Source organism: Crocuta crocuta, unplaced genomic scaffold (assembly GCF_008692635.1).
Source record: "Crocuta crocuta isolate KB4526 unplaced genomic scaffold, BGI_CrCroc_1.0 scaffold288, whole genome shotgun sequence".
Lineage (NCBI taxonomy): Eukaryota > Metazoa > Chordata > Mammalia > Carnivora > Hyaenidae > Crocuta > Crocuta crocuta.
The window spans coordinates 2894604-2906947 of NW_027532607.1; the positions used below are offsets into that span (position 1 = coordinate 2894604).

Below are 12344 nucleotides of genomic sequence, written 5' to 3' on the forward strand. Positions count from 1 at the left end.
ATCTTGGACCAAATATTTTATTTCTTGGTCTCAAAATCACCATTGCCCCTGAACAACTTCTAGCACTTTCTCTAAGATCCAATCCGTCTACAAAGCAGGATGATTCGCTGATACTCAAAATAGTTAAAAGAATGCCATAGGCTCTGGAGGCAGTTCTCAAAGGCAGCTTCCAAAAAATGCTTTAAGTGAAGGCTGCATAATTACATTAAACAGTCCAGGGAGGTGGCTACGCACGGGAGAATGTATTCATTTTCTCTAAATGACATCAGCACCATACATCTGCCACAGACACACGTGTGTGCATAGCCGCAGAGCTAGACCGAGTCACAGAGTGGGCCGCAGGCTCCCCAAACACGGGGGCTTCCAGGTGGTGGTGGTTCAGGGTAAGCTGCGGACAGGTGACCCAACATGGCGGTCAGAGGGGCCTCCCTACAGGGACTTGCACACGGACCCAGGCTGCAATGGTAGCGCATGAACAGGATGAGTGCCCTACAGGAAATGGCCTACTCCAAAGCCACGGTCCTTTAGAAAATGGTCAACACGTAGAACGTTTTCTTTATGGACTCACGCTGATCCCCTCCAGGTCAAATACAGTTATGGCTGCTCAGCTAGCTACCTGAATTCCACTTGGAGCACATTATTGCCCCAGAGTTATGTTAACGACACTATCTATGTCACAGCATGGCTATTTGGGAAATAAAGACGAAAGGAAAAATGCCCAAAACTATAAAGTATACAAATATTTCAAAGAGAAAGGGCTTCACTAGAATAAAGCCACACAGATTTCAATTTCTCACTGTCATCCTCAGGGTAATAATGGGAGGACATGAACAAACGTTCCACCAGGAAGTAGGACTTCCCACAGGTTGAGCAGCATCTTCTAGAGACTCCCCCAGGGGCACAATCACTTGCACATTTAAGGGGGACCAAAGAAGGCGGTGAGAGAAAGCAGAGGCCCTGCCAGAGCCTAATCTCTGGAGAGAGTCACTGGGGAGGGAAACGTTGGGACCAAAGATCGCATGCTCAGCAACAGCTACCATGTCTACCGACGTCCATCTCTCCCCAGTGCTTCGACTCAGGGCGATTCCAATATGCTCATGACTGAGGAAGTGAAGAAGTGGACTCTAGAATCACTTAGCTATGGATGGGCTTTCAGAGGCTCTCAAGGTACTCAGGAACTGTGAGTCAAATGGTACATGTGTAGGCATTTTCAGGGAGAAGGATCCAGATTCCCCAAAAAGGGTCCTTTATGTAAAAAAGAAAAGGCTACAGGTCCATTTTTCCAGACCCTTTTCTCCCAAATGAAGCACTCTTGGAATGTATGTTTAAATGACAGCCAATTACACATCAACATATTTAACAGCCTCAACAGGAAGGAGCAAAACAGACTCTACTAAGGGAAAAAAAAAGGTACCTTAGAAGTATATTACAAATAAGTATCATCATATTCCCAACGCAGAGGATGTGCTTCCTCCAGTCTAGAGAAGTACTGCTTACTCAGAAACATGTCCATCCTCTGACTGGTCAGGGTTTACGGACTCAAGATTGTGCCGAGAGAGCCACCTGAGGAACAGCGCTCATGGAACACCTAAGTGGCAAGGATCTTAGGGGCCTGGATGTACTGGGGTCCCATCTGCTGCCCAGGACCTCCCTTTCTATCGGAGTCTCAGCTGCTCTGTGCTGGGCGCAAGGCTGTTTCCAGAATGGGCTCCTTCCACAGGCTCCTGACTGAAGTTTGCTCTGTCCGGCTCCTGTGCAGTTAGGCCTCATTTTCAAGGCTGCCTCTGCCCAGAGGCTGCTTCATCTTATAGGCTGGGTGGCTGATGACACAGCTGTGCATGGCAGTGGGGTGGGGAGGATCCAGGCACAGGAAGTGGAGTCTGATTAGAGAACTAGATCAAAACCTCAGCAACTCAAATCAGGGAAGTTGGCAAGATTTTCCCTCCCAGGAAAGCCTCTTAAATACTCTGACCTCAATCCTCTCAGGTCTATAAACTGAGCCTTTATGTCCAGGAACATGTTAAGGACAAGATTCCTAGTGGTTTCACATGGGACCAAACAAGACTCCGTACCTACAGGGCATGAAATGCTACATGGAGAGTTGATAAACACCACTCACCAGAAAATACAATCCATAGATTGCCGAATCCAAATACATTTTAACAAATAGCAGAAAAATGAAAGGAAAATAGCACAGATACAGGTTAGATTGCATACGGCAGGGGAAACTTTCCGATCATTAAAAGAAGCACATTTCATTAAGTAACCTGGATAAATCAGAATAATCTAACTAAAAGCACATTCTCAAATGCATGACCCCCCACCCCGATCTCCTACTACCACATGCATAAATACAAGCATTAGGTTAGCATCATAACTACAAAAAAATCTAAGAGTCTGTGTCTTAAATTTAGACCTTGACAAGGTGGGTCTTTGTGGGGTTTTCCTGTCACTGTAGTGTCAATTCCACGCCAAAGGTGTAAAGATAGGAGAAACAGACTCCACTCAGCATATTTAGTTTGGTAAAAATAAAATTTAAATTTGTAGTCAGTGGGCGCCTGGGTGGCTCAGTCGGCTAAGAGGCCGACTTCGGCTCAGGTCATGATCTCGCAATTCGTGAGTTCGAGTCCCATGTTGGGCTCTGAGCTGACAGCTCAGAGCCTGGAGCTTGCTTTGGATTCTGTGTCTCCCTCTCCCTCTGCCCCTCCCCTGCTCACACTCTGTCTCTGTGTCTCACAAAAATAAATAAATGTTAAAAAAATTTTGCAGCAGAGGCAGTCATTTTTAAGGTGTATGGGAATGTAAAAGTTCTAGCTTATCCATTCTAGGCATCTAAGGGAAAAAAATCAACCTTAATTAATTATCACACAAATTTGAAATATTTACTGAATCAGACAAAATGGGCAGCAGATGCAGTATCTTCTACAAAGAGAGAAATTTACTACTAAAGCAAATCAATATTGTATTATTTAGGGAAAATACATCTCAAAACACTTTAGGTGCACCCTCTAGGCTACAGATTCAATTATCTTATTATAAATAATTCTGACTTTGTGATTAAAGCAGATAGACTCCTCAGGGACCCTGGTGTTGCCCACATATTGCTGTTTGTGGCTGCAGGCTGAAGGATAGTTTCTGTATGACGATACCCTTCACAGAGCATTTTACTGTGCAGAAGAGCCTGCCCCGCTGGTCTGAGTCAGTGATGCTTTCTGGATAATAGATGCTGTGTGCCCCACTGGCATCACTGAAGCCAAGAGGCGCTGAGCAGAGGCGGAAACTCGCAGCCTCTGCAGGATGAAAGTAAGGACCCATTCCCTGAAACCCTCTGTGGTCCAAAAGCCATCGTACGGAAGCTCACCCAGCATCCAAGGCTACTATACATCAAAGCTGCTTCTCAGATGCTAGAGGGAGAGGCTGGTTCCCCAGGGTTGGATTAGTCAACTCATGTGGCCTCTTACCCTTCTTTGCCAATTTCTCCAACCTTCAGGGCTTCAACAAGAGGCTCTTTCCCCAGTTTGGTCAAATTCATTTTGGTCTCAAGAGTCATCAGAAAGGACCCATTGTAGGACATTCCCAAATCGATCCAGAGTCCTGCAGAAAGGGCGAAAAACAGAAGGATTTTTCCCCCTGGAAAATAGGACTATCAATGACAATATAAAAATTTATACTTTGAAGGACTGAAGCAAATATCACATTGAAAGTCTATAGATTTATATGGCCTGTACTACCACTGTATGCAAGGGGAGGTCACGCAAAGTAAAGCTCCAGGAAATGGTTCAAGCGTTTTGTCAGCTTGCCAACATGTGAATATCCATTAAAACGGTCACAGTGAGCTTAGCGCACCTGTCAGCCCTGGAAGGATCCTGTCCTCTGGGTTCTTCTCACATTTAGTAAGAAAATACACTCCCAACAGGAAGATGACTTGACCCAGGGCAAAATCAGTCAGTTACAAGGCAGGAGAGAGGTGCAGAGACCTCACTGAATGCTGGGCTATTCTTTTTTTTTTTTAATGTTTATTTATTTTTGAGAGAGACAGAGAGTGAGGAAGATACAGAATCTGAAGTAGGGTCCAGGCTCTGAGCTGTCAGCACAGAGCCCAACATGGGGCTCGAACCCAAGAACCACGAGATCGTGACCTGAGCTGAAGTTGGACACTTGGCCAACTGAGCTACTCAGCTCCTCAAATCTGGGCTGTTCTTTAAAGGCACATGTGAGAACCATTGTCTTGAAATTACCTCATGTTGCTGGGAGAGCAGAGCACAGAAAATGCTCCAGATTGAGCTCAGTATAAGGATAATTTCTTTTCAGAAATTGCCTAGTAACAGGAATAAAACAATTAATGTTCAAGCCCCAGAATTATCCAGATAAAGTGGGGTAACCACTTTATACCTTAGTTTAAAATACCAATGTCAATGAGAGAATATCTAAAAGGCTTCAGTTTTGTGGAATTTCACTGGGATGGCCCACCAACAGAAGTGGCCACTGACCAGAAGCCTAAAATGCAAACAGGGACCATCTCACAGCCTTCTACAGCAGGATTCTGTGAATTGCCAATAGAATGTGAGAGGCTGTGATTTTTCAGTGTGGGGTTCCATAACCCTTCATGGACTCTCAATCAACATGTGATCCTTCAAGTGGGTGTTTAAATGTTAATAAACTTTATAGATCCTCATGAGAAACATGACAACATCTGAAAGGAAGCAGGAAACTAATCTAAAACCACTGTTCACACACAGCAGCATTTTCAAGCAGTTACAGTAAATAACCTATCTCCTGTTTGGCCACCATTTCAGATAAAAGCTTTGCTTAACCTCAAGAAGCACTAATGGTATAATTCTTCACTAACGGCAGAATAATTTCCATTTTGTTTTCAACAAATTCTTTTCGTGACTGTCTTGTTTGTAGCAACTCACAAAACTGCTTTATTTCTTGCTTATGTTAAGCAGTTCAAAAGCATCAATTAGCTCGCTTTTCAAAGGTGCTGTTGCTGGAAACAAAGGGTGTGTCTGCTTTTATAAAGACATTTAGTCATGAATCACTTCCAGTAGAAAGGGCATCGGGGAAAAGGCTAGATAGTAATAGGTTTTCAACTCAATATAGATAGAACATCAATAAAGAAGGTATTTATTGCTGTATAATACTCCACTTTTTTTTTTTAACTTGAGAATTGATAGGATTCAAACTACCTGGCTGCTGTATGTACTCAGAAATAACTTCTGGGGCACCTGGGTGGCTCAGTCAGTTAAGCGTCCGACTTCGGCTCAGGTCATGATCTCACGGTTTGTGGGTCCGGGCCCTGCGTCGGGCTCTGTGCTGACAGCCAGCTCAGAGTCTGGAGCCTGTTTTGGATTGTGTCTCCCTCTCTCTGACCCTCCCCTGTTCGTGCTGTCTCTCTCTCTCTCTTAGAAATAAATAGAACATTAAAAAAAAATAACTTCTTTCGATCCTGGTCAGGTTTCTAATAAATATTAATTGTATATAGTGCCTCTGAAGATTGTCAAGTTAAAGGCATCAGAATTTTACTTCTTATAAAGTAGAAGGTTTTGTTTGTTTCTTTAAATGAGGAGGTGTGGCTATAGCTTAGAGCACTGCTGGCTTATGTCCCAATAACTGGGACATTTGACCCAGTGATGTATAGCCCAGAGCCCACTCTTCTAGGAGCTGAGGTGGGGAAGGCAGAGGGAAGGTGCACGTGGAGCCCTGGCACGTGGACTGGGCTTGAGTTCCACTGTAACTTTCTAGAACCTCTGTTCACTGGCCTTCTCACGTGCACAAGGGGGGCTGTGCTGCCTCTTCCGGGGAGGGCTATGTCCATCCCAGCTGGGGCTCTGCCCTCTCTCTGCTGTCACCAGTCCACTTCGTTACTTCCATGCCTCCTTGCTCCAGCCTAGGTTCCTGCTGTTGCCATGAGTTCAGAATCGTCCAGCGTTCAGTGAGGTCTATGCACTTCTCTTCTGCCTCATACCTGACTGGGAACCAGAAGACTCTGTCCTGGCTTTGCCCTGGGTCAAGCCATCTTCCTGCTGGGAGTGTATTTTCTTACTAAATGTGAGAAGAACCCAGAGGACAGGATCCTTCCAGGGCTGACAGGTGCACTGAGCTCTGCCCTGGTGACAAGACCAGAGAAGGCCACAGGGCCAACAGGGCCCTAGACGGGCAGAGAGCCCTGTCTGGGCTGGGGAGGGCACGAAGCACGGACATCTGACAGAGCCCGTGCATGAGGAACGGGTTCTCTTTTTTCATATCACTGTGTTTGCCCCAACATGCCCATCCACAGGACCATGTTCAGCCCTGGTTCTCAGGGAGAATATGGAGTCAAGAATTGGCTTGAGGACTTTTAAAACCAGATACAAACTGCAAGCAATTCAACAGATTACTTTAACATGACATGCTTGCATTTAGATGAGGGGAAGGAGACTATTTTAGCATTAGGTGCAAAGAAAAACCTGCTTCTGTGACAATGATTCAGCAAGCTGAAAAGCACCCTGAAAAGCCTGGAGCACATACAACCTGGAGTGGAGACCAAACGGTTACATAATGGGTGAGTCAGGACGCTCCTGCCTTATATGAGTGAAAGATGAAATGAACAGTTACTAGAAAGGCTGTCTTCCCAGTGTGGATGATCTGCGTTAACAACGTGAGGAAGGGGACACGCTCTGCTCTGTGACTGGGGTCTCAGTTCTCTCCGAGCTGAACACAACTGACCTGGATGAATGTAGGTGCAGAGAGCTCGTTCTTTTGTGCTCCTGACACATGTTAAGACTTTTTTATGAGGCATTTCATTTAAAATGATGCTTTCTATAACCACCTGCTCTTAATGCTTGAGGACAAAAACTAAACATTGCGCCAGACAATTTTGAAGCCTTTAAATAGGAGTAAGGCAGTCGTCAGTGCACAGAGAGGTCCTCCAGAAAGGCCACGAAAACAAAGAGTCTCAGATTAGCCTGCTTGGGCCGCTATAACAAACAGCCATAAGTTGGGTTGGCTTAAAAGCAGACATTTATTTCTCACAGCTCTGGAGGCTGGAAGTCCAAGATCAAGGTGCCGGCCAATTCAGTTCCCAGTGAGTGCTTAGCGAGAGCTCTCTTCCTGGCTCACAGAAGGCCACCGTCTCACTGTGTCCTCACATGGCAGACAGAGACAGCAAGCTGGCTGGCTGGTCTCTTCTCATAAGGCGCTGACCCCATTATGAGGACCCCCCTCTCCCAGGCCTCATCTAAACCTGGTCACCTCCCCAAAGCCCCACCTCCAAATATCAGCACATTGCAGGTTACGGCTTCAACATTTGAATTTGGGGGGGGGTGGTCAGGGGACACAAGTATTCAGTCTGTAACAGATGTCCCCTACACAAGCAGTCCTCGTGTGAAGAGGGTGTCCAGTGGTGAAGAGTGGAAGCTGATTACTAACAAGTCTCTGTACAACTGGCACGTGACCTGGCACCATGGGCAACAAAACTGACAGTGACAACTTCAGTCGGTGTTCATGCCAGCACCTGCAGGGAGGTTCGGTGGCTGTTTTTCCGCTCTCTGGCTTCACGAGGGAAGGATCAGTCACCGCCACCACCACTCGGAGGGAGACTGAGGCAAAGGTTACAGCCTGCTCCACCCAAAAGGTTCCTTGAGTTCTCAGTCCAAGATGTCAGAGCTGAAGACACTGAGAGGAATCCCTGCCCTCAGGCACCTTGCACACGAAGATGGATAAAGGCAGCCTGGGCCACCTGGTGCAGACTGGCCCACGGAGCCACGGGAGACAAGCCCGCCTTAGCGCGGGCACCAGAGACAACTAGAATACAGGTCCTTCAGCCTTCTCCTGGTATTCTATTTGACAGATGCCATGGACATGGGAACCATCCTACTGGGGCCACATAAATCTAGAAATTTCTCTCAGCAGCTCACGGTTTTGTTACCACTAAAGTAACTAAAAGGCATCAGTCTCCCTGGAGTAGGTTAAACGGTACCTGCTGCTTTGGAGGGGCTGGAAGAACTTAAAGCCATGTTCACCTGAACTTGGCCCTCATGTCATCTGCTCCTCCACTTCCCACGGATTTTAACTATTACTGGTTGGTTTTCACTTTGAGAGGCAACATCTGGCATCCAAACAAACTTCTTGAAATGGTACATTTAATATATTTCTAGGAACAGACGTTGGAGTTACAGGTTCTGAGAAAAGCACACCAGGGACGGTCTTGTTCCTGATGCTGTATCGCTCACTCAGATACCACCGAGAACCTGCACTCCTCGTATCTGGGTGTGTCTGTTAGGACAGATGCCATCCTGTCTACCTGTAACTGTTCTTGGAAATCGCTCCGCCTCTCAAGATCATCAACTCAGTCTCCTCTCTCCAATCCCAACCCCGTTCCACAAAACAGTATTATGCCCCCTTTCCACCAAAAAGTAATTTTCTTTCTGCAGCATGATCCTGTCAGAAGGGACGGGTCCATTCCCTGTGCTGAGCCCCACAGTGCTGAGCCCCACGGCCTGACCCTGTAGCTGTGCTCAACGCTGGGCTGCTGCTTTCCCACATGTTCTTCTTTTTTATTTATTTTGAGAGAGACAGCAAGCATACATGTGTGGGCGGGGGGGAAGTGGCAGAGAGAAAGGGGGAGAGAGGGAGAGAGAGGGAGAATTCCAAGTGGGCTCTGCAGTGTCAGTCGATGTGGGGCTTGAACTCACAAATTGTGAGATCATGACCTGAGCTGAAATCAAGAGTGGGATGCTTGACCGACTGAGCCCCCCAGCCAACCCTCTCCTCTAGGTTCTTAACAAGGGCGTGGTGGAAGGAATGGGCAGGTCACGGGCTGACTCTGGTTCCAGTTTTCTGTAATACTCGGTGGCAAAGTAACTTTGGTCCCAGCCCTGGATAAAGGCAGCAGACGCGAAAGGTCAAGGTCCAGAAGACAGGCCATAGATAGTAGACACCACCAGTCATGACCAAAGGCTTTTCTGAAAACAGACAAGGTTTCTGCTCCTGTGGGACATGGTACTCTTGCCACAGAATCCAGTACCTTCTGTCAAAGCTTGGGCTCTTGGGTATCTTGAAACAGACAGCTTCTGTGGTGGATGCTTAGTGCCTATTTGTAAGTTTAAATACATGTAGCTAAGGTCCTGAAGACTAAATGAATTTATGTGATCCTGAGAGGTCAGAGTTCACATCCTTGGTTCATCTTGACATTGACTGACATGCCTGCAGATGCTGCTCTGACCCTCCGGGGCACTGGGGCATCTGACTGCTGTGCGGCCTGAAGGAAGAAAGGAGACCCACACACGGCCCTCAGTCAGAGGGACGTACGGAGCAGGCCAGGGTCAGAGACGAGGCAGAAGGTGTACAGCCAGTTTCCATGAGGAAATCTTCCCCATCTTCCAGCCACCTGCCACTGGTGGGAAGCGAAGGGGAAGGTGGTCCTTCGACTTGAGAAACTGGCTGTGTGTCCCGGGGCTCGGACAGACCGGTGGTGGCTGACGTGTGATTTCATTCAGAGGAACTACAGATGTTGCTCCTTTTAGTGGCGAGGCCACGACAGCCGAGGATGGCGTTCTTCTTTCCATTTATTCCTGTAAAATGGGTTAACTGGGCACCACAGCCACCCAAACTCTCAACTCTCCCAGAGCAGTGGCAGCAAAGGCGCCACTACCAATGGTAAAAATAACGGCCTGTGGTGACTGCGCTCTCCTTGCGCCACACGCTTGCCCGGTGCCTTCCATGCACTGACTCACGGAGTCCTCTGACCAGCCTCGCCCACCAAGTCACGGTCTCCCCACTTCACAGAGGGGTTAGCGAGGTTTACGGAAACTGCCCAAGGTCGCGGAGCTATGAATCCCAAAGCCGGGCCCCAGAGCTGTGCTCAGAACCACCACTCACCCCTCATCCTGAGGATAGAGTGATCCAATCAGCTCTGGCCCGAATATCTGCACCCCACTCCCCAGCCATGTGCTTCCAACAAACAAGTACAAGTTAGGAAACATAAGAGAGGGGGAAAAGGGTGTGTGCGCACCCCAGGAGGTGCGCCCTCTTTAGGGCTGTGGAAGCCTTCTTCACTAGGCTTGCATTTCCCCGGAAGGTGAGCTCTGCTTTCCAGAGTCCGTGTTAGCCAGTCACCCTTGATTTTCATTTCCTTCAAAGTTTCCCTTAGAGCAATGGAATCCAAAACAGCACATTTCCTTTACCTTTATGTCTGTTTTACCATCACATGCATCCTTTGCAGACTTGGGAAAACCCAATTTGATCAAACTTTTAAAATCCACAGGCTTTATGTCTTTTATCATTCCTTTCTTTTGTAACATTTCTTTCCTTGTTACATAAGCAAGGCAGATGTCTAAAGCTTGCCCTGAAAGGAGTTAAATGAGCCTCGAATGGATTAAAAACTGGCAAAGCTTTGATCTGGGTAGTGAAATGTCTTGCTCCAGAGGAAGAGGAAAGAGGCTTAGGGATTTGGTGAATTTCACTCAACGCCTGACCAAGCTGCCCTGGGAAGCCGCAGAGTTCAAAGCCACGGGGACACTCCTTAGATGCAGCAAAGCCTAGCTGTGGCCCTGCTTCTTGCTGGAAATTTCTACTAATTCAACAAAGGACAGAGATAAGAGACTGCTAACACATTAGGAAATAGAGCATGAATACATGTTATTTACTTTCTTTAAGCCTGAGGTGTGTGTTAGCTGATCATTTACCAGCCTGTTACTAGTCAATTCCTAAAGAAGCAAAGAACAAGGGGAGCCCAGAGTCCCCCGGAGCCAGAGGAAGGCAGGCAGGCGTCACACTCGGATGAGGTGGAGATCCTAGCTAGGTGCTCAACACATAAATAATGTAGCTTTTAAATTTTCACATGCAGTTAAGAGCTCTAGCTAAACCATTGTTTGCAAATTATCTTTTCTAGTTTTACCCTTAGTGAACCATAAATTAACCAAACCCAGGAACACTCAGATTTATCAAAGNTCGGCTTGCATTTCCCCGGAAGGTGAGCTCTGCTTTCCAGAGTCCGTGTTAGCCAGTCACCCTTGATTTTCATTTCCTTCAAAGTTTCCCTTAGAGCAATGGAATCCAAAACAGCACATTTCCTTTACCTTTATGTCTGTTTTACCATCACATGCATCCTTTGCAGACTTGGGAAAACCCAATTTGATCAAACTTTTAAAATCCACAGGCTTTATGTCTTTTATCATTCCTTTCTTTTGTAACATTTCTTTCCTTGTTACATAAGCAAGGCAGATGTCTAAAGCTTGCCCTGAAAGGAGTTAAATGAGCCTCGAATGGATTAAAAACTGGCAAAGCTTTGATCTGGGTAGTGAAATGTCTTGCTCCAGAGGAAGAGGAAAGAGGCTTAGGGATTTGGTGAATTTCACTCAACGCCTGACCAAGCTGCCCTGGGAAGCCGCAGAGTTCAAAGCCACGGGGACACTCCTTAGATGCAGCAAAGCCTAGCTGTGGCCCTGCTTCTTGCTGGAAATTTCTACTAATTCAACAAAGGACAGAGATAAGAGACTGCTAACACATTAGGAAATAGAGCATGAATACATGTTATTTACTTTCTTTAAGCCTGAGGTGTGTGTTAGCTGATCATTTACCAGCCTGTTACTAGTCAATTCCTAAAGAAGCGAAGAGCAAGGGGAGCCCAGAGCCCCCCGGAGCCAGAGGAAGGCAGGCAGGCGTCACACACGGATGAGGTGGAGATCCTAGCTAGGTGCTCAACACATAAATAACGTAGCTTTTAAATTTTCACATGCAGTTAAGAGCTCTAGCTAAACCATTGTTTGCAAATTATCTTTTCTAGTTTTACCCTTAGTGAACCATAAATTAACCAAACCCAGGAACACTCAGATTTATCAAAGTGCAGACATGATCAAGGCATTACAGGTAATAGTAACATGCAGGCATTAGGTGAACTTTTAGATTTGTAAATAACACTCTGGTCTAACTCTGAAATCCACGTAATGCTAAAAACACGGAAATATTGGCTCACTGGAGGCTGAAATACTGCTAAAGAGATCATCAGAGCCGCTAATTATAGGGCTAGAAAACAAATCTCTTTGTATTCACATCAAATGTATACAACACAGAAAATGATTTCATTAAATGTGATTCAAGAGCCATCTGATATAGCTATAGAGACACAAAAATAGATGCTATAATCTCTAAATTTACCAAACATTTACTTCAAAACAAATACCACTCTTGGAAAGTTGTAATTATTTTCTCCCCAAACTTATCCCTATGCCTTTGAGGAATGAGGTCAATCTAGTTTAGGTGGAAAGAGGTCCATTTGGAAAGGAATATTACAGAAAAGGAGTTGAACACTTCTGTGATGGGGAGATTTTTCCTGCCTGTTCATGGACTATTCTTGCCTACCT

General features: G+C 46.3%; 1 protein-coding gene across 2 annotated transcripts in view; it reads right to left on the minus strand.

Annotated features, from left to right (window-relative positions):
• TEX2 (testis expressed 2) overlaps positions 1-12344 on the minus strand; it is a 74338-nt gene that overhangs the window by 10992 nt on the left and 51002 nt on the right. For both annotated transcript variants that reach the window (XM_077780297.1, XM_077780298.1), the window contains exon 8: positions 3462-3594. In XM_077780297.1, coding sequence (XP_077636423.1) covers positions 3462-3594 — 133 coding nt within the window. The remainder of the gene's footprint in view (positions 1-3461; positions 3595-12344) is intronic.